This window comes from Calonectris borealis, chromosome Z (assembly GCF_964195595.1).
Source record: "Calonectris borealis chromosome Z, bCalBor7.hap1.2, whole genome shotgun sequence".
In the NCBI taxonomy this organism is placed as follows: Eukaryota; Metazoa; Chordata; class Aves; order Procellariiformes; family Procellariidae; genus Calonectris; species Calonectris borealis.
The window spans coordinates 50,384,571-50,407,460 of record NC_134352.1 but is presented as its reverse complement, the minus strand read 5'-3'; the positions used below and the strand labels follow the sequence as shown (position 1 = coordinate 50,407,460).

Here is a 22,890-nt window from a genome sequence, read left to right as displayed (position 1 = left end):
AGCAGAAGGTCATGCTGCCATCCAGATAGATCTCAACAGGCTGGAGAAATGGGCTAACAGGAACCTTATGAAGTTCAACAATGAGAAGTGCACAGTGCACCAGGGCAGGAAAAGCCCCAGGCACCAACATATCCTGGGGGCCACCCAGTTGGAAAGCAGCTTGGCAGAAAAGGACTTAGGGGTCCTGCTGGACACCAACTTGACCATGAGCCAGCAATGTGACCTTGTGGTAAAGAAAACAAATGGCATCCTGGGCTGCATTAAACAAAGGATTGCCAGCAGGTGGAAGAAAGTGATCCTTCTCCTCTATTCAGCACCGGTGAAGCCACACCTGGAGTCCTATGTCCAGTTCTGGGGTCCTCAGCACAAGAGAGACATGGATGTACTGGAGAGAGTCCCACGAAGGGCCACAAAGATGATGAGGGGACTGGATCATCTCTCTTATGAGGAAAGGCTGAGAGGGACCGTTCAGGCTGGAGAAAAGCAGGCTCAGGGGGATCTTATTAATGTATATAAATATCCGAAGGGAGGGTGTAAAGAAGACAAAGCCAGGGTCTTCTCAGTGGTGCCCAGTGACAGGACCAGAGGCAATGGGTGCAAACTGAAACACAGAAGGTTCTCTCTGAACACCAGGAAACACTTTTTTACTGTGAGAGTGACTGAGCCCTAGCACAGGTTGCCCAGAGAGGTTGTAGAGTCTCCCACCTTGGAGATATTCAGAAGCTGTCCTGTAGCAGTCCTGAGCCACCAGCTCTGGGCAGCACTGCTTGAGCGTGGGTGTTGGACCAGATGACTTGCAGAGGTCCCTTCCGACCTCAGTCAATCTGATACTAAGCTTACTGCCATCCTCTTGCAGACACTTGAGCAGATGCTTTTCTTCCAAGCATTTCTGACAGTCTTCCATGGAAAATGAAGCTTGTACCAATGTGGTCTCATTTCCCCGCAATAGAGGACAGTAGCAGTGGAACTCTTGGGCAGTACCCCACCAACCTCTCCCACGCTGACCTGTGAATTGCTTGATGACAATGTAATTGTCCACCTGAACTTGCCTATTCCCACATTAAATTCAAAAGCACATGAGGAAAGCAACGTGGAAGGAGAGCAGAAGTCCCTAAGCTTTCCCCACAAAGCCGCACCCAGTGGAATGAGAAGGAGATTACACTGGTTTTCAGGCGTCCTTTACTTAGAAGAGTAGCAGGATCACAGTGACACCATTGGCTCTAGGCTTCGGAGTTTACATCAGTCTGAGATGAATAGGTGTTGGTCCATATTTGCGTACGTGCTGCTGAAGATGTAGAACGGACTGGGCAAATCTTCTGGTGACCAAGACAGATGTTTGTGTGTACAGCATTACGAGCTGACTGTTTTGGCATTTCAGGGCGGGGTAATGGTGGCTCCAGACTAACCAGACTAATGGTGGCTCCGCATCCCTCTGGTCTGTTTCTCCATTTTCCTCTCTAATTCTTATCGATGGAAGGTCTCCACATGTGTCTGGCTGATGGCATTCGTTCCCATGATCTTCCCATACACCTGCACTCGATAAATGCAGGTGTATTCTGTTTTTCCCCAGTTGCTCTGTATGATAATCTTTAAAAACCGAAAGGCTCTAGGGATCTTGTTCTGCAAAGAAACCATAGCAAAAAGCAGTGACACTCCTGGTGTGTAAAGAGTGACAGCAGGCTCCACTCGTCTTCCTCTGCCAGCCCGGCCCCTGCTCCAGGACCAGTTCCTGCCCTGGCTGAGGTGGCAGCTTCTCCCTCCTTCCCTTCTCCCACCCAGATGGCAAAGGACCCCTGTGCCCCTGCAGAGCAAACACCTGGCTTCAGAGAGCGTGATGGGCAAATGTGGAAACCTGAGGCTCACTGGTCCCTGGGAACTGGGGTCTGGGGAAAGTCTTGCTGCCAGGGCAAGGTGCTGGGCATCCTCCCTGCCACTGCCTGCCTGGCGGGTGCAGCCAGGCAGTTCTGGGGACCCAGATGGCTGTGGGGCCAACGTGGCCCTTGTTCTGCTTTTGCCACCCTGCCGGATGCCATTTTTCCTCATGATCCTGCCAATGTTTCTCTCAGCCATGGTTGGGCCCCTACCCTGGGAGGGACCGTCCACACTCCTTCTGCAAGCAACTTGCTGGCAAACTGGCATTTCTGCCCTGGTCTCTTGCCCGCATGCACTCACTGTACCTGCAGAGGGAAGGTCTGGGTTGGCTCTTTCTGCATGGCATAGGTGAATGTCCCGAGCAGAGTTTCGTCCTTGCCTTCCTCATCCAGTCCCTTGGAGATAAAGCACAGGGAGCAGGTCAGGCTCGATCTGACCACAAGGAAATGCTCATGCCAGATCTGGGCCTGTAATCCCCACCCAGCTCCCTCAGCTCCAGCACAGCCTGGTGCAGGATGAGGTGGGGCTGAGTCTCCTCCTTATGTGTTGCTCAGGGGCCCAGAGGTGCTGGGCCAAAACATGCTAAGCAAGTCTTAGGAGGGGTTACAGCATCCCACATGTCCCTTGAAATGTCCTCTCAGGGAAAAGCAGTGCTTGGGAGCACACAAATCTCGGCAGATGCGCAGAGAGCAGCAAGTCCCCATTACAGCTTTTCCCCGCAGCCAGGTCCCAACCCCCAGTGCGCCGCAGAGACTTACAGAGATGGTGAAATCTCGGGGGGCACGGCTGACAGTCCCCAGCGGAAAGGCTATCTTTGAGGTGTGCTGTACAGTGATGGACATTGGTTGTACTTGTGTGGGTAACCGGATTAACACCTCGCTCTGAGACCCTTGGAAAGGCCAGCAGTATCCTGGGGAAGCATCCGGCTGAAAGCAGAAGGCAAAAGCAATGAACACGAGGGTGTGATGGGGCCCGCTGCACTCCCGTGCAGCCAGAAGCACAGGTGGCACTGCGCCTGTGGGCTGGGCTTGTGCTCTAAATGAATGGTGTGTTGGGAAGCAGGCAGAAGCGCCCAGCCATCTTCCTGGCCCGGGAAAGAGGAAAATAGCCAGCCAGTGGGAAACATCTGATACTCTGCACCGGAGTCAGTCACCTCTCTTTTTGCCCAGCAGCTCTGCAGCCTCCTCCCACCCTCTACTGCCCCATTGGGAAAGGGACAATCAGAGCAGTGGCAGGGAAATGGCGTCCCGAAGGAGAAGCTCCTTCACCCAGCACTGACTGGGGATGGTGGGCAGGAAGCTCAGCTCAGCCCCCTTCTGAGGCAACTCAGGGAGTTTTGTAGGGAACCAAGCCCTGTGTGAGATCGCAGGTGTCAGCCACCAGACTGGTGCCATGGCCTTCAGCAATACCACTGGCTTGAGGGGATACGCCCCAGGGCTTGCCCCCAACTTTATAAGAGGCAAGAGAAGACAGTTTCTGCTACTCTACCTGCACAAAGGTATCCAGAAGCTGTGGAGCGCACAGGACCCAAAACACCCTGCAGAGCCATGCAGAGCTGCTGGACAATCTCTGCAGGTCGATGGCAGCTCCTGAAAGGAGAATAGGGCAGCTGACTGCAAGAGGCCCCAGGCTCAGAGGACCTGGTGTCTGCAGGCTATTTCTAAGGCTGCCTGCCAGCCCTGCATGCAGCACTGCACCCTCAGAGGTGCCCCAGGAAAAGGAGGGGATCCCTGTGCCCAGTGACAGTGTTTCTCTCCCAGCGACACAGAGAAGGTCTGCGGGTGCTGGGAGGCAGCAAGTCCCTATGGGAAGGGCAGCAGACCAAAGGCAACGTCCTGCTGCCTGGACAGCAAAAGATGACCTGGCCACTTGTTTTTGTTCCCCAGGAAAGCTCTGTGGAGTGGGAGAGGGCAGAAATGCTGTCAGGGGCATGCCAGGGACACCAGCATGGGGTCTGATGGCAGGTCCAGGGTGAGCCCAAGGGACCCGCTCAGCCACAGTCATGCTCTCAGGCCCCGTGGTTTCGTCCGATGTCCCTGTGCCTTGGAGAGCAGAGTCTGCTGCGCAGCCTCCTTTTGGGAGCGCTAAGCAGGAGCCCAGTGCGATGACAGCCCTGCCTGCCTGTGTCCATCCGTACCTGTGCTTTTCAGAGCCCACTCAGACATCTGTGTGGTTGCAGACATTGCCTCTCTCATTTGCTGAACTTCCTGGCAAAGACACAAATGAACAGGGGAAACAACCATGTCAGACCTGGCCAGGAGAAGGGGCTTTCCAGCGGAGAAGCTCAACCAGCAGCCCCTGGCAAGGGATGGGTATGAGCAAGAAAAGGGACCAGGGAGGGCCTTGTGTGGGGCTGAGCAGGAAAAGGGACCAGGACGGGTCCCTTGTGTGGGGCCCTGCTCATCCCAGTCCTCTTTCCCAAGTGCAGGATCACCTTCTTCATAGTGCCAATCTCTGCAGCCAGGCTTGATACCTCATGTCTCAACTGTTGCATCTCTTGTGATTGTTTCACCCACAGAGTGAGCGTGTTCCTGCAGTCATCAGGAAAGCAGATGTTGTCAGAGAGCTGCCCAGCCTCTCCTGGAGCCTCCAAGCTTGGGAGGAGCAGAGACAGAGGTGCTCGAGCCCCCTTTTCTTTCCCCGGTTTGCAAATGCTTCCCGTCCCCTCCAGGTTTAGCAAAAGGAGGAGGCAGGAGCGAAAGGCACAAGCCCTGGGTACTGTGCAAGTGAGTGCAAATAGCACAGGCTCATCTGCCACTACTCCACCAAATGTGCTGCAGGTCAGGAGAGAGGAGAGGGCTCTTACCGCAGGAACCTCAGGTCAGCTGCAGGCTGCCCCAGCAGCAGCTGAAAGGGAAAGGCTCTCCGTTTGAGTCCCAGAGCTGCCCGGGCTTTCCAGAGCCGGTGGCTCTAGGAAGGCAGGGCAGAAGCTGCTGCTGATTCTCTGGGTCACTTCCTAAAACTGGAGGGACTGGGCGACTTACCCATCCACCTCCAGCAGTGCTCCTTTGTGGGACTTTTCTGTCCCACAACAGCAGTCACTGACCTGTGGCTTGTCCTTTGTCCACAGCATCCACATCAGCATCAAGGTCCCGCAGCAGGCACCAGCTGTAATTCACATCACCGAGACAGACTTATTTTATTAGGGTTTCTAACGATCCCTATACTCACCCTGTCTCCTCCCACATCAGGGTGGCAAGAGGTTGGCTGAGGACATGGGGAAGGGGTGCAGAGAGAGGTTGCAGCTCCAAGCGGGGACCCTCTCTCCAGACCTCGGGGCTCTGCACAGCCCTGGTTCCCGGGCATGCTTGGCGCCCCACAGCTATGCCTCATTTCCCCTTCCTGCTGCGGTAAGCATCAACACCAGGCTCCTCGGGCTGCGCACTCATTTGCTCTGTTGGCTCTGGGGCTGGGTGGATTCTGTGTATAGTGAGCATCTTGGGAGCTCCCTGAGTTGCAGATGTGGGAGGTTGGAAGGGCCCCACCAGCACCTCTTCCTCAAGCTGAAGCTCGCACTCCATGCCTCCGTGCTGCCGCTGGCAGCCGGCAAATACTCACCGAAAGCACCTAGGCTCATCAAGAAGAGAATCGTAAAGAGCCTTTTCTTTTTCAAGGTCATGATGTCTTTCCTGAAAAAGAGGGAGTCCTGGTGTTAGCATGGGGAATTTTCTCTTACAAGCTGAGGAGCAGCAATTTTGGAGGAGCCAGGGTCTCCTGGTGGGGAGCAGCACCAGCCTTCCCCTACTTGCCCTGATCCACTGGCACCCCTCGTTTCTGTGTCCATACTGGACATGTGTTGTACTCACAAGATGGAGATACCCAGGCATCTCTGGAGCGAGACTGTGACCATCGGCACATTGAAGACCAACTCTGGGCAAAGAAACAGGAGAAAAGCCTGAGGACCCTTCTTGAGGACACCGGTCCAGTGCTTGCCAGATCCCTACGGGGAGGTGGGCGCAGGGGCAGGGCCGTGGTTCTGCTCTACAGAGGGGGGCAGCTAGGAGCGGGAGGTGGAGGGCTGGGCAGGATCCCCGGGCACTGACAGCGTGCTTGGGGAAGGAGGGTGGCATGAGTCCTGGGGCACCCAATAGTTACTAGAGTATCCCACAAAGACGTGGACATGGTAGCCAGCTCCATCATTGTCACGTAGGCGAGGTGGCCCCAGGCATCCCTTGGGGTGGGATGATGCTGGTTCTGCAGGGCTGTCGGGCCCGGACAAGCCAGGCAGGCTTGATGCAAGCACGGGGTGAAAGGCAGCGGTGAACTTACCTTCATTTTCTGCAGCAGTGCAGTGTGCAGGCCCTTGCAGTCTGGTGCCCTGGGCCTCCCGAGATCTGGCCGAGCTGCTCCTGGCTCCTCTCCTTGGCAGGGCAGCCCCTTCTGCTCTTGGAGGAGCCTTTCTCCTCCTCATCCTGGTGAGAAATGAACCTCTTCTGCAAGCTTATGTGCCCTCCTTCAGCCACAGGAGTGGGCTGCCTGTCCGGGCAGATCTCCTCCTGGAGATACCCAGGCGGAGAACACCTGCCACAGGCACACAGCCACCAGCACTCTGCGAGCTCCTTCCAGGCCCACAGCTTGTGGCCCAGAGTGCCTGACCTCACAGAGGCCTGGCCCCGCACAGGCTGTGACATCACAGACAGAGCTACAGGGGGGCAGGGGACCGGGTGGAGAGAGACCCCGCGGCCCTCTTGGAGCTGTGTTTTGCCTTTGTGATGAGTGTTGAAAACACAGCAGCGTTTTAGCTACTGCTGAAGAGTGCCTGCAGAGCGCCAAGGCTTCCTCTGTTTCCTTCTGTGTGTCCCCGAGCGAGTAGGCTGAGGCTGGGCAAGAGGCTGGGAGGGGACATAGCAGGGACAGACGACCCAAATTGACCAAAGGGGTACTCCGTGCCATGTAATGTCATGCTGCGCAATAAAGTCTGGGCCTTTGGTCTTTCGAAAGTAGCCATTGCCTGGAGACTGGCTGGGCATTGGTCTGCTTGGGTCAACCTACCACAGCCTGTTTAGAGAAAGGAGGGTGTTCGCTGCATGCTTTATAGTTTCCCAGTGGACCAGGAAGGTTCCTGTGTGAGGGTACAGGGTGCCCTGAGGGCACTGGGCATCTGGCGTGGCAGCATGGGGATATGGGGGGTACCAAGCATGGCCCCCTGCCTTTCCCCTGCCTGGGCAGGGCCAGCCCTGCCAAACACGGGCATCCTGTGGGGCAAGGAGGGGGCACTGGCTCTTGGTGACACAGGTTGGGGCTGCATGGGCTTTGGTCCACTCGGACCCTCTTGCTCCACATTGTCATAGGGAGCTTCAGCCACCAAAGTGGCCCCAGGCATGTGCCAAGGGGCTGCTGTGCGCCTCCATCCTCAAAAAGATGCACCAGCACCCAGGACACCGCAATGGCTCCTTCTGGGACAAGCCAGCTTGCAGGGCCTTGCCGGGTTGTGACGAGAGTGAGCACCTATAAAAGGATAAAGACGGAGCCCTGCTGTGCACTGTCTCCATGCCATGTGAGCGAAGAGAGGAGGAAGCAGCCGATGTAGAAGCCCTTGGAATGATGTCCCTGCCACAGCTCCTCCACCCGCCACAGTCCCTCCGCCTGTCCTTGCCCAGGCACCTGTGCTCTCCAGACACCCTTGCCTAGTGTATTGGAGTATTGGGTGTCCATGTCCAGGTGTTGGCAGCAGGGGGACTGCTGAGGGAGCCTCTGTGAGGAGAGGCTGTGGCTGCCCCGTGCCAGACATGGCCAGTCCCAGCCGCTTCCAGCGGACCCACCACAGAACACAGCTAAGCACATCCTGCGCCTTCCTGGAGCGAGATGTACCCCAGAGGTGAGCAGTGGGTCCAGTCTTGTTTAGCAGGACTCGTGCCACACGTGGAGTACTGTGTCCGGTTCTGGGCTCCCCAGTACAAGAGCAATGTGGAGCTACTGGAAAGAGTCCAGTGATGGGCCAGTAAGATGGTGAAGGGACTGGAGCATCTCTCATATGAGGAAAGGCTGAAAAAGCTGGACTGTTCAGCCTGGAGAAGAGAAGGTGCAGGGGGGATCTTACTAGTGTTTGTAAATGCCTGAAGGGAGGATGTAAGGAGGACAGAGCCAGGCTCTTTTCAGTAATGCTCAGTGACTGGACCAGACACCATGGGCACAAACTGCAACACCGGAGGCTCCGTCTGAACATCAGGAAACACTTTTTCACTGTGAGGGTGACTGAGCATGGGCACAGGTTGCCCAGAGACATTGTGGAGTTTCCATCCCTGGAAATATTCAAAAGCCTGGACATGGTCCTGGGCAACCAGCTCTAGGTGACTCTGCTTGACCAGGGTGTTGGACCAGATGACCTCCTAGAGGTCCTTTCCAACCTCAACCAGTCTGTGATTCCATGGTTTATTTGAAAGGCAGTTTTCTATTAGGAACTGTGTTTTAATATCTTTCTTCGTTTTCAACTTACAGCGTATGAACTAAGGTCACTATTTTAAAACACTGCAAAGTTTTATACCCAATCTTTAGGTCACCCAAGTTTCCACCCTTCTGAGCTGGTGTGGTAAAGAAGAGATCTTAATTAGCATACATGGGAATTTCTGTATCATGTGTTCCTCCTAGGTCAGTAACAAATGTCTACTAATTTCTCTACATCTAATGCCCCTTTTCACAGCAGCTAGCATAGGCATATGGCATAGGTTTTTATACTCTTGACTATGACCAATTGCTGAAGCTATCCGTTGAAGTGATAAACAACCTCAGACAAAGCCTAAAATTGTCTTTATTAACTCAGCAGGTTGAAAAAGCACTTTGGGGCACCTAGCTCTGGAATGCACACAGGCTGCATAAAGCCACCTTTTAGATTTTCGTGTACAATTTGGGTAGTGCTGCACAAGTGCGTTAAATAAATAAATAATAAATATTAAATATGATAATAAATATTTTGTACCAGCTTTGAACAATGCAACACTTGTATATCACATCTACCATGCTCCTCAGGTGCTACTGGGTGAACATGAAAGTCTAAGAGACTTTTACATGTTGTTTATACAGGTGCTTCTCCATTAGTCAAACTCCAATGGATTCCCAGAGAGAGAGCAGAGGTTCAGGTGGGGAGCTGGAAGTTCATTTTGGGGTTTGACTTACCAAAACTGTCAGCACTCTGGCGGAAGGGCAGAGACCAGAGCCTGATCTCCAAGCCCTACTCAGTCGAGCTCTATCATCAAGCTGACTGAAATACCTGAATGAGAGATGACCTTGGGTTTCTGTCTGGAATTGCGTTTTGATTTTTTTTTCATTCTTTTATGTTTGCTAGGGCGAATGTCTAACAACTGAGGGAGCGCTTGTGGTATTTGTCCTCCAGCATAGATTAGAAGATGTTACTTGCTTCTGTTGACAGCGATGAGAGTGGCATAGAATAGGATTTATTAGTGCAAGTGTATAACCATGGAATCAGATGCTAGAAATAATGGTATGATGTAAGTGGGAAACCCAATAACTGGAGACAGTTCAAGAAGAAAGTGATCACAGTGCTCTGGTCAACATGAACTTGCTGTTGAGAGGCCAATGTATCGTAGCTGCAAAAAACCTCACAATTCTATCAATAGATATTTTTATAAAGTCAGGTAAGCACCAGTAATATTTTATATCATACAGTTGTCATCACGTATGTTGAAGAAAGATGAACTGAAATTGGAACAGGTGCACAAAAGGACTACTATAAAGATTTGCAGAATAGAGTATCTAAGGAAGATAAAACTTTTTAAGTTAAAGGATAACAAGAGTGCATATTCAAATGGTTATACATTAGTTATGGAGAAACTAAATGTAACTGAACACTAAAATACTAACCCAAATACTATTACGATAGTATTTCCAACCATCTAAGGATAAGTCCTGTAATATTCTTTGAAATAAGATAAATGGTCAATAAATTCAAATTGTTTTAATATGAAGCTTGAAAAACTTAGGAGTAGGGTTTTATGTTTAAAATAATACAATTCCTAGGAGATCAGGAGTGAAGTTTTGGATATGTGAGTGTATCATACTCCAAAAGGAGTTTGAATAGAGCCTGGATTACTGTTTGTTTGCAGTCTGGCTTTGCTGTATTAATATGTGCTTTGAGTCTTCTGCTAGTTGCTATGGAGGCTTATTTTCTTGCCAAGGAAAGAAGACTCTCTTCACCTCCCTCCCACTCTTCCTCCCTCCCTTGCCCCCCTCAGTGAGCACTTAAAAGATCAGCTGCTGGACATTGTCATCATTCTCTGAAGTACTGGACTGAAAGTAAAGAAAATACAGATAAAGTCTGATTACTGATAGTAATTTTTATCACAGGTCTGACTGATGTGACCAATCAATATGCTCAGGATTTAACCAACTATTGAGTTTGGGATAAAGAAGTAATTTTCCTTTAGATCAAACTGGAAGAAAATTTAGAATTTTTTTCTTTCTCTTCAGTAATATAAGGCATGGTTTCCTGTTGAGGATCAGCTGGGAAGTTCATCAAAGGGCGTCCCCGCTAGATCAGGGAGCTATGAGATTTATGAGACCTTCTGTCCTTTCTGCTCACTTCCTATGTTTTTTTAGAGTTGTGGACTTTCTTCACTTGGCTTTAACTTTCCTGTAGGCTGTTGAGAAGTGCTGTGGGTTCTATGAAGCTGCTGAAGGGCCTGGAGCACAAGTCTTATGAGGAGCGGCTGAGGGAACTGGGGTTGTTTAGTCTGGAGAAGAGGAGGCTGAGGGGAGACCTCATCGCGCTCTACAACTACCTGAAAGGAGGTTGTGGCGAGGTGGGTATTGGTCTCTTCTGCCAAGTAACTAGCGATAGGACAAGAGGAAATGGCCTCAAGTTGTGCCAGGGGAGGTTTAGATTGGACATTAGGAGAAATTTCTTTACTGAAAGAGTGGTCAGGCCTTGGAACAGGCTGCCCAGGGAAGTGGTTGAGTCACCATCCCTGGAAATGTTTAAAAGACGTGTAGATGAGGTGCTTAGGGACATGGTGTAGTGGGTATGGTGGTGTTGCGTTGACGGTTGGACTCGATGATCTTAGAGGTCTTTTCCAACCTTAATGATTCTATGATTCTATGATGACACACAGAACAGAAATCCTGTAGACAGTTATCTAAGCTGAGCCTTTTTTACAGTACTTTTTTCATTGCAGAAACTGGACTTGGCTATCCCTCTGAACCTCTCCAATCTGATTTTTCTAAAACAGACATTACTGTCTTACTGACTTGCTGCCATCATGGACTCTAGAGTTATACTTAAGAGTATCATTAAATCCTCAGTAACTCATCTTAAATTTCCAGTAAGAGTGTTGATTAATTTTGATTGTTATAATAGCTTCGGAACAGCACTTTTGTTTAGCTATAGAAAGCACTGTATCTTATTACCCGGCCTGTGAGATTTGAGTCTTTCATTTGACATGAATTGAAGAATTTATTCCTGCTGCTTTCTTAAAGGTTTCCTGTGATTCATTTTAATAGCATTTATTCCTCTTGTAAATTAAATGGCTGCAGAAATGAGAGACGTTCACTCCCTCACCATCCTTCCCATGTCTCCCATGAAGCAAAGCTAGGTAGAACTGTAGGGCAATTTAATGGCTAGTTATAGCATGGTAACTATCTGTTTTACCTACTGCTTCAGTGGGCAAATGAGATGTGATCCCTGCCAGTGTAGATGCCTGCTGTCCTCTTACTTTGATCATGATTATTGATTATCTGGATTTCACTTATCTAACTAAAGCTTCAGAACAATAAGTGCAAGTGATGTCCCATTTCCATTTCAGTGTGGATATCACCCAGTCTCTTTGTGCTGACTGACTGAAAATCCTTGGAAGCTAAATAGCTAGTTCATTGCTCTTTCTTAAGTCCCAGGACTGCAATTCCATTTACTCACCTTGGCTCACACCAAAACTTCAGTCTGTATAAGAAGAAATCTGTATTCATACAGAATTCCTTAGTTCTGTTTTTAAATATAATTCACAAATGGGTGAGGAAGAATGTATAAAGATGGAGAAAGCAGTAGTGTGTTTTAGCATCTGATTTTGAATCACCGGTCAAGACTTGATCTCTGTGTAATTACTCTGATAGCAAACACAGAGGAGTGAAAACAAGAATTAAATTATATTCATGGCTCATTACATGGCATTGTTTTAGCTCTCTTGACCAGTGCAGTCAAAAAGTATTTACAACAACTTGAATCTAATGATTTTTAAGAACCTTCTATTTTTGAATGGCGTTGTGACTGTAATTTTCATGGTGTTAAAAGTACAGTTTGATACATGTCTCTCTGAAAAGTCATGAAAGACAAAAATATATCCTGAAAGAAATGGAAATTCTACTTCCCCAAATTCTCCAGAGAGAAAAAATTTGTGTTTCAAAAGTGATTTTGTTATCCTGCTGCTGTTTTAGCCTTCTGGGTGAAGAACTCTTAAACACAGGAGCTCTGGACTTTTAACTGCAGCTGACTAGTCTTTGCAATCGATCTTGTCAGTGAAGGTGCAATTCAGTCCCCTGCAGAGCAGTAGATAAAGGCGCAGTTTGATTTCTGTTTCTGCTAGGCTTTCAGGCATACTACTTCTGAAACCCAACTTCTGGCTGAGGTGAGGCGCTTGTACAGTGTGGGCGATACCTAAGGAAAGAGGACAAGGCCCCTGCCGCCCGGGGGAATACCAAGCATCTTCCACATACCAGAAGTACTTGGTAGATCTCCGGGTTTTGACAGATTTTTTTTCTCTACAGAGAGACTGAAGCAGGGAATGAATCAGGCAGATTTCTCTGGGGGGAGACAGGGAAGGAAAGAGGGAGAGAAACAGCAACTACTAGTATCAGCAGATGCTGAGCCCCTGTTTTGTGGCAAAAGCTTAACCTTTTCTCGTAACTGTGTGCATCTACAGGTACCACATTTATTATAGTGGGGCTTAGACTTTGTATATCTCTGGCTCGCAATAGTTATTCTCTGAAAAACTGCTGTCAGGTTCTTTTTGTCTAACTATTTCTATCTCACGTGATATATATGAAATAATTAAAATAACTATCTTTAAAAGCAATAGCGTTTGAAGAAGATAATTCATCTCTCTGTAGTACAAAATGAATTAATCTGTGTGATGGCAAACACGGAAATAAGGAAGTGTTATTTACTCATATTTCTATTCAAACAAAAAAAGCTTCTTATCTTGCAAGAGAAAATATTCTGGTGAATACCAAAGATCTTCAAGATTTCTAAATGACCTATGAAAAATGTTAAGAATTCTGACTGATATGTGAGAAACCATGCTATAAAGAAGTGAGCAGTTCAATAGATGGTGCTTTGTGCTTACCAAGCAAAGTAATACTGTATGCAACCAAACCCGATAAAAAGCTTTTAGTTGCCTCTTAAATGTCCAGTACTTCTGTGTAGCGTAAAAGGTGGAACTTATGGACACATAATGCATGTACATTCCATGGGACTAGTAGAGTGTGCACAGTTAAAATTTTACCTAAGTGAGTATGTGAATAAGTCCTAAAGAAGAAAATTTAAAAACAATTAATCCAGTTTCTTAATATGGTAAAGCATTTCAACATATATTTGAAAATGTTTTGGTTTTTTACAAAGCTCAATAATTTTAGTAGTTCAGAAACATCTAAAATGCATGTATTGTAACTGGGCCAGAGCTACAAACTAAGGTCCAAATCCAAACATCTTTAAAACTCAGATATGATCAGATCCAAGGTTTTGGTTCAGCTTGTTACAACACAGCTGCAAAATCTGGATTCTGATGCAACAGCTTCCTCAGGGTTTGCAGTGTCCAGATGTTTGGTGGGGAGTGTTGCTTTCTTGGGCCATTCTATCTGTTTGGTTTTTGTCTTACTTTTTAAAAATATTCTTACATTTTTATTTTCATCTTATATCTGATATATATCTTTTGAGACAGTAAGCTTTATGCTGACTGTATTTGGAACACTGAAATTCCTTTAATCCTGTTTTTTCTTAATGTGATAGAAACAGAGGATAAGCATGATACTGTATAGAGACTATTCTGCATTAATTCATTGTGGGATTCTACTACTGGCCACTATCTTGAATTCAGTTTTGCAGTGATCCAATGTATCACTTCAGGGGCTGGAAATCTTCAAGACATTGCTACTGCCTTGTGAGACCAGTTAAGCTAACCATTGCAAATTTAGCAAATGGAGCAAAAATATTTTTCAAATGTGAGTATTCAGTTGAAAGGTTTATCTCACTAACACAATTGTGTCATGTTCATACTCAGTTAAAAAGATGTCATTTGGATTAAAAAAACCAAGATAAGTTGCTTTCAAAACCAGAACCGTATAGATAATGAAGACCACACAGTTTGTAATACACTGGCAGATCTAGCATTTTCATTTATTGTTATGAAGTTTTTGTTCCTCCTTTTGGAATTGCTTAACTCCAACATGTCAGCTCCACTCCCCATTTGTTACTGATTTGTTGCTTCCTTTACACATGATAATCATTCCAATGAGTTGAAAAGTGCCATTGTTCTTGAATGACTGTACCTTCTCTGAACTGTTCATGGAAGTGAACCTGAAAGGGTAATTCTTTATGATTTAAGCTAATGATATCACCGAAGTAAGTACCTTAACCGTAGCAGACTACCCTTCAAGAAACTTTGTTTTGCTTTTTGATGAAATTAAGCCCAGATGCCAAAACCAGGGATGGACTTCTACGTCAGCTTACCTAATTTAGAAAACAAGTACACTGTGATGGTAAGTAGCTTTCACTAAAAGTAGTGAATATTCTACAGCCTACTGCGTACGAACAAAACCTTCATCTAGGAGGGGCTGTATTTGAAAATAATTTGTTCTGTAGCATATAGACAAAAAGAGAAAATGAATTCCCTGCCTCATAAACATACTCCTATTCTGCAGAAGTGTATTGCAGGTGGTGACCATCGGGAGGCAAAGCTGGGAGCACCTCTCAGCAGAGAGCTGGAAGATGTGACACTTCTGCATTCTCTCCCTGCTAGAAAGCCATGGGCTATAAAATGGTGTGTGTTGGGGCGGGGAGGGCAGGGCCATTCTTTGTGTGTCTCCCGTGCCCTACGATCAGTGTTCACTTGGAGCATGCTACGTTCAGTCAGTATGACTTCATTAACAGGGGACAGTTTCCACATGTGAGGCAAGGAGGAGCAGTGCCTTCTAAGTCACAGGGATGTTGACAAAGCTGAGCCTGAGCTGCACAGGAACAGCGTGCAGACAAATGTTTGGCATTAGAATTACACTTGGGCTCCAGCAGTTTAGCTGCTCAAGTCCGGTGAGGCTCCGCAGCCAAAATCACAATGCTCTGACTTCTTACTTTATAGAGACCAGTTTTGTATTAGGCATCAATCTCTGCTCAGTTTAACCTACTTCACGGTGTATTACGAGGAACTACTTGCAGCACCCTGCAAAGGTGTAAATATATACTTACAAAGACAGCATGAGATGTGTATTTTTGTTTGAAAAGGAATGACAAAATTACTGTATCAGGAGCTGAGCAGGACTTCCAGCTTCTGCAACTCAGGGTAGTCTGAAAGTATGTATACTGGCTAAACTCCTACTGAGCTGTCTAATAACAAGAATTTTAAAAAGAGGGCTCAGGGGCTATTTTGTGTGCCATCTTTACTGGCAATGGAGTACTCTTTTATTTCCTAAGTAACCTTATTGATCTCTGAGGGAATACTTGGGTGGTAAATTTCTGTTTAAAATATAGAAGAAAAGCAAAATTAGATCATGAAGCAGAGCTACCTTTACAGTCTTGGGGAATCCAAAGCAAGTGGCCTTACAGCGGGCCAAGGAATTGCTGGCCTTTTTTTAGAGCTCTGCTCATCTAATCCATCTCAACAAGCAGGGCTCAGTCTCTGGCATTTAACAACAGTGTCAGGGAGTGTACAGAGTGTACTTCCAGCACCAGAGGAGAAGTAGGAGGTTCCTCATTTGCTTTCTTTATGGTTCCCCGTTAAATAGTGCCTCTAGTGCATCTGGCAATCTCCATTCACCTACATGTAGGGGCAGAAGCATGTTGTACTTCTTCATGTACTTTTTCCTGGCAACCTGCTCAATAAGAATTTTTGTACTCCTTTTAGCACATGAGCAAGATCAAAGGTGACATTTTGCTCATTTCTTAAATTAACTTTTAATTCTTGTAGTAATAAATGTTTAACATTTTGCAGAACAATCAGATATGCATACGTTAGTGTTATGAAAAGAGGATCCTTCCTTTTCCTGAAACATGGTAGTTACGCACAAAAAATTGCTTTGGGTGGTACCATGGAGTAGAGCTGGGAGTACTGGAGTCAGATGGTAATAAAGAGAAATCAGCATAGGCTGAGCAATCAGAAAAAGTTCTTAATGAGTTAGCATCCCAAGAGGCATAGGGAAAACCCTGTCATATGGAATGCTTAACATTTCATGTTTAACGTTAGACTGCAAAATGCATTGAATGAGGGAATAATCCTGCTCTGGCAGAGGAAGGTACTTATAATGCAACTAATAATTTCAGGGCCAAATTCTCTGCTAGCATAAATAAGCCAAACTCTGCTGACGTCAAAGGAGACCCACCCTTTCATGCCAACAAAGGATATAGTCTTCCCTGCTACTTTGAATGTAGCACAGTTTTGAATGGGGATCGTTAATCCCCATGAAGCAGAGGCCTGTGTGAGTACTTGGCTTTCCAGGAGGGGTTTTTTTGTTGGGTTTTTTTTTTTTTTCTTCACTATGATGAAAGCCTGAATGAGAAAAAGCAAACTGTGGCATGCTTTCTTTAACCCCCAATGTGTGGTGTTTGTTGATGCTCATAGCAATCTTTGTCCTAGCTGTGTCTCATGAGGCTGTGTGATTTTTTTCAAATCAGGTACTGCCAAAGAGAATTGCATTGAACTAAATCTTTAATTTTTTAATAAATATGCTTGACGCAGCTAAGGGCATAAAAACAAGGAACCAGCATTCTAACTGCATGCACATTACTAAACTCCCTTTGGTTTTTTTTGTGTTTCTTCTCCCTTACTACTTATTACTTTGTTTAAACAGCTAAATCTCTCTTCCCTCTCTCTTTCTTCCCTCTGCTTCCACCAGCTTCATTCCAATAAATAATAGGCTCAAATGCGGGCTTAAGATGTATCCTGGGAGATCATCTAACCTCGCACTTTCAGACCTCCAAGTTTCACATGCCTAGCAGCAATTCACAATTTATTTGTTCTTCTTGCTAGCTCCTTTGCAAGGCTTGAGGGAATTATCAAGACTTACTAGCAATTGCAGTGGAGGACTTTTCAGCCAGGAATGAAAGTTGCTGTCATCAGGTAAACAAAATCTGATGCGATTTAGTCAGAAATAAAAAATTAAGCCAGCATAAACCTGCTGGACTGTGACCCCCATCTATTCACAATGCCCATAGGAATTTGGTTGAGTAGGCCCAGGCAGAACATTGCTTGAAACCCCAAAGGGAAAGAGCTACGTGTGATTTGGTGCATTATGCAGGCACAGGCAGCACACAATTTTTACAAGCGTATTAGAATATCTTTAACTCCAGGTTTGGGGTCTGAATGGGCTTGACTCTTCTGTCTGTTTCCTTTCAGTCTGGGCGGCATCACTGCATTTAAGAAATTAAGAGAAATCTTGCCACTGACACCAGTAGAAATAGGTGGAAGTGCCCTGCAGAGATAGTATCCTAGTTGATCTGGTCTGATCCTTATCCTGACTAGATGTATGCCTATGCCACTTCGCCATGACTAGCATTTATTTATTTATTATAGGAAAAAGTGTTTTGCTGGCTCTTCAGCAGGTTTAAGAAAATGTGTTTGCTTTTAGGGAGTGTGGGAAAGAAAGACAAATTGTAAGTCCATACCGCTTTCTATCTACCTTATATGCCAAAATTATGCAATGAATGCCAAAATGGTAATATATTGAAAGGACGCTTTGCTACAAAGCACTTTGCATCCATTCAACCTATCCAGAACCCACCCAGCCTACTAAACTAAAGCTTCCTTTCTGATTTCAGCGTGAGATGTGATAGACTGTAGGTTTTCCTCCAATTTGGATGAGGATGGAAATGCTTTATCCAGTGCTCTCTTTTCAGTAGGCACTGTTGTGATGTGTAGACTTAAATGGAGACATGCCTATTGTAGTCTCACAGGGAACAGGATTTTGAAGGACACGCTTTTACTACTCAGGCTTTTAATGAATCTGAAAACCTTTTTCAGCATGTGTAACTCCCCTTTAATGTATTCTGGGCAATTTCAGAAATGGCCTTTATCAGATCATCAGAGGCAGTGTGGAATATTGCTTTCCTCTGCCAGGGGGAGGACTCATCAACAGCTCCAGGAGCGACAGACACTGGGACATTGTGTTCCTAAGTCTGCACTGATAGCAATGCAAGATGTCAGTCCAGGTCCTCTCTATTCACTGTTGAACACCAGTCTTTTTTATTTTCAATGTGTAAAGAGCCAGCCACCTTGGCTGGAAAAGACCAGTTCTTAGCCTAAAAGCCTCTGGAGTAGAAGCATTTAAATCGGCAACTAGATACCCATATGATACCTATGTAACTTCTTCAAACATTTCTAAAAAGAACAGCGCCTTGCAGGATACATCTGCCTGGCTAGGGATGCAACCTGGAGGTTGTCTTTGGGATTCTCAAATAACACCATATTGTTTGTGTCCAGAGTGACTGTGCAGCTCTTTTTACTCTGGCAAAGACTTTCTGGACACTGAGATTCCTGTGATGCACATATTTAGTAAAAGCTTTCTCAGTTTCATTGCTCTTACAAGCAGAGTTCATCAAATCATTGATCACAACCGTATTTACTTTATTAGAGGGAAATAAATGGTTATCACTAAGACTATCACTAGGTCCTCCACAAATTTGATAAAAGAATACTTACAGAGCAGTTCCTGCCAACAACATTCAGACCACACATTATTCTAAGGTGTAACAGAGGTAGTGGTTGGCATTCTCCAAAAGACTTTTTACAAAATAGAATTTCCCACAGTTGCTACGCCGTGCCAGAATAGCAGAAGAGAGGTGCTTCCAGCACATGCGCATGATCAAAAACTGTAGGGGAGGCTTTTAAAATTTTGGTCAGTACTCTTTGTCATAGACTACCTTCTGCACCTTCTGAAGGATCCTGGTTTCTATTGCCCACTTCTCCTCATTCCTGATGATACAGCAGTGCTCTATCACGCTCTTTTTAAGGTCATCACTGGCTGGATTTATGATACAGTCCAACACAAGACCCCTCAGTGCCTCAAAATTGATATTGTCTCTGTTTCTTGCATTTAGAGTGGATAGCTTTAACCTTTAAACAACACTTGCCTCCAGACTGTCAGTAGCCATAGGATTTGGGGCCTGAGGACACAAATTCCATAATGTGCTCGTCTGGCGGCAGATTGCTTGTCAACTCACTTAAATAGCCCCTAAGCAGTGGCATCCAGTCTCCCAGATGACTCACAAATGTCACGGAGTCTGTGTCATGATAAAGGCAATGGTCTTGCAGGGCCATTGTAGGAGATCATAAAACTTGAGTCCTGGGTATGCCGTGGTGAAGGGCACTATGAAAATGTTAGCGTTACACTCCAGGGTCACACATCGTTTGGCATGCTTTCATGAGACAGTGGCTGCATCCTTATCAATACAATCACAGGAGGACACGTCGTAAACCAGAGAGAAGAGGTAATCCTATGTCGTGGTTTAAGCCCAGCTGGCAACTAAGCCCCATACAGCCGCTTGCTCACTCCCTCCCGGTGGGATGGCGGAGAGAATCGGAAGAGTAAAAGTGGGAAAACTCATGGGTTGAGATACAGACAGTCTAATAAGTAAAGCAAAAGCCGTGCACGCAAGCAAAGCAAAGCAAGGAATCCATTCACTACTTCCCATTGGCAGGCGGGTGTTCAGCCATCTCCAGGAAAGCAGGGCTCCATCACGCGTAACGGTTACTTGGGAGGACAAATGCCATGACTCCAAACTTTGCCCCTTTCCTTCTTCTTCCCCCAGATTTGTATGCTGACCATGACGTCATATGGTACGGGATGTCCCTTTGGTCAGTTGGGGTCAGCTGTCCCAGCCGTGTCCCCTCCCATCTTCTTGTGCACCCCCAGCCTCCTCACTGGTGGGGTGGGGTGAGAAGCAGAAAAGGCCTCGACTCTGTGTAAGCACTGCTCAGCAATAATGAAAACATCCCTGTGTTATCAACACTGTTTCAGCACAAATCCAAAACATAGCCTCACACTAGCTTCTATGAAGAAAATTAACTCTATCCCAGCCAAAACCATCACACCCTACAACTCATCTGGCGGGTGTTGGGTAGGTTGGATCTCTCTCTCAATTTTCCTCATAGGGAATTTAAAAATGGTTTTGCAATTTGGCATTTGGCAGGCAGGGTTTTTCTTAATATCTTCAGGCCACAAAATGACATCTCCTTTCTGCCCGTAATCTTCCACATATTAGTTTTTTTGACATCATCTCTGTATTACACTGGGTAGCCTGAAGCTTCCTGCTTCTGGCAGAGGTGGAGTTTTATATAATCCGGGGAAAGACTCCTACCCCCTGTTCAAAATGTCAAACCTCATAAATTTTGCAGACCCTGTAGCCCTTCTCCAGAGCTTTGTTCAGTTCCAGGGAATACCAGGTACCCACAAGGGCTCCTTCTTTGTTACTGTTGCTGCAGAGGGCCTGGCAGCTTTTTGCACAAGCGCAGCCCAAGGGAAACAGTAGCTTGCCATCTACCCTCATGAGAAGGACAGGGAGAAAGAGCCCATGAGGTGGGTAGACTTTTACTTTGAACATCCCAAAGTAGGCTGCCAGGGTGTCAAAACTCACAGAAATAACTCCAGGGTGTCCGAGAAGGTAATGTTTTGTTTTATTGATGAAGGGATAGAGGCTAGCAAAATCATACTAATGTATTTTTCTGTCAGTGGCTGGTTCGTAATACTCACAAATGGCATTTGTCCTGCCACCAAAAAGCACATCTCTGGGGACCAGCAGTGTGAGCAGTTTGCCTGCAAGCTCCATGTCTGATTTTGTCATAGTGACTCACTCATGCACCCATTTAGATCTGATGTTAAAACCCGCTCTCTTCAGGTGTCCATCTTTTGTTGTGTTGTGTAATACACATGTGCAAAGCTGGCCCCTGACAGAGGGCTCCAGTCATTTTCATGGTAGCATTCAATACAGCCATGGAAAAAGCACCCATTAAATTAAAAAGCCGTTGGCACCCTATCAATGACTGCATGGCCATCTAAGAAGTAGGATGCTACTTGATATTCACCATCTTTTAACACATGACAGATTTGACTATTTTCATTTTTGGCCACATACATAAGCCATTGAACAGAAGGAGTGAATATCTCTTTTTCCTCTGTTGATAGCTGTCTGGAGGGAGAAGTGTAACCATGCTAGGTTTAAGGAACATAAACTGGTACATGGACATGCAAGTAGAGACCAGCATAATGTACTGCAAGGGATCTCTACAGCAAAAAACCTTCACCTTTTCACTGTCCTTTTTGTCAGAATGTGTGATGGGTGATTGCTATAATCTCATTCTTGTATGATCTCAGGCCTCCCTCAACATTTTTAAATCTTGTTAGCAATAATAACTCTCTTTGTTTTGCAAGTCAAAAATCTCCTGATTAGCTTTGTGCCATGCCAAGAACTGTTTTTTTTTAGTTCAAGCATCATGCCGTCCACCCCATAATATTCCAATGGTGGAAGAGGGCCCACATAACTTTGATTTTCAGCAGTGTTGGAAAAAATGGGGGAAATAACTTTTGCAGATCTTGATACTGAAAGCTTGGGGAAGGCTGCTTCATGGGTAAAAAATTTAAAGAGTCTATGAAATGCATACTCAGGCTGAGTGCTTCTATGCATATGAGTTCACCACCTTGGCTGATTAATTGCATACACATTTTTTCGTTTAGAAGCTGACTAACAGCAAAGTAGCCATCATAACCTTTGGCATTATCTGCTAAGAAAGTGTGGCCCCAAAACTTTATGTCCATAAACAACTGAATGAAGTCCATGAGACATGTGTCTCCTTTAAACTCCCATTCTCCTTCCATTTTCCTTTCTGCCCCTTCTTCTTCATCCCAAGGGGCATCTGGTGATAACTCCATGGCAAAACTGTAGTTTGGGATATGTGTTGCAGTCTGCTGCATGCATTCCGTGTCATAGATAATACAACCTCAACATTCTGGATTTTTGATCTTGGGCATGAAACATTGGTGCTGGTTTACATTACAGGTAGCTGTAAGATCCCTCACAACACAGGTAAAGGGAGTTTCCCACCACTACTCATCCTCTCTCTGCGACACTGACCTTGAAATCCAGGTTGCGGTTCATGGGCCCATTGGCCAGTTCTTCTGGTTCACCTGGTCTTTCTTGGGATCCCCTTTGGATCTTTTCCGTATTGCCCCCACGTGCATTTTCTTCTGAAGTTGGCATTTTGCTCTGTTTTCCACTTTTGCAGCCAGCATTCCCTGTGTCTTGCAGCACCAAGCAATGCCCCGAGTTGCCCTGTGTGGCCATCCTGCTGGGCTGAGTGCAGGCGCAGGGGCCTCTTGGTCCGGCTCACAGGATCAGTCTCTACTTTGCACACAACAGGGTCTGCACCATGGGCCCCTTAGTGGGCCTCCTCGGAAGGGTCCATAGCCCTTGGGCATGTTCCCCTACCCTTGTGGCACCCCTCAGCCCTCTTGAAGTCATCCTCCCTCAACGTGTTGGGCTTGTTCTGCAGCCTGGTGAAGTGGGGGAGCCCAACCCAGCTCCAACTTCTGTTTAATTGCTTTCTATTCACATTTAAACTTTAATTAGTCATCTAATTAGCTCTTACTAAATAATGCTTTATCAATTTTATACCTATGCTTTCATGAATTATATATAATTCATTTCTATATTTTTAGAAATGCTTTTATGTATGTAATTTTTAATATATAGAATACTGTATCTATGCCTATATATATGTGTGTATATATATTTTTACACTCCTTTATACATATATATTTCTATATATGTGTATATTGGATATATATGTATATATTTTTATATCTGAGCTCTTCCTG

General features: G+C 46.2%; 1 protein-coding gene across 1 annotated transcript; it reads right to left on the bottom strand.

Annotated features, from left to right (window-relative positions):
- Positions 1-622: 622 nt before the first annotated feature.
- On the bottom strand, positions 623-22,357 carry LOC142075823 (sperm-associated antigen 4 protein-like). The gene is made up of 7 exons (XM_075137805.1): positions 22,148-22,357; positions 5,431-5,501; positions 4,919-4,980; positions 3,361-3,461; positions 2,631-2,798; positions 2,178-2,267; positions 623-1,620 (listed from the first exon to the last, which is right to left on the bottom strand). Exons 1-7 carry the CDS (start codon positions 22,355-22,357, stop codon positions 1,465-1,467), a joined length of 858 nt encoding a protein of 285 aa, XP_074993906.1. The 3' UTR covers positions 623-1,464.
- Between the last annotated feature and the right edge of the window lie 533 nt (positions 22,358-22,890).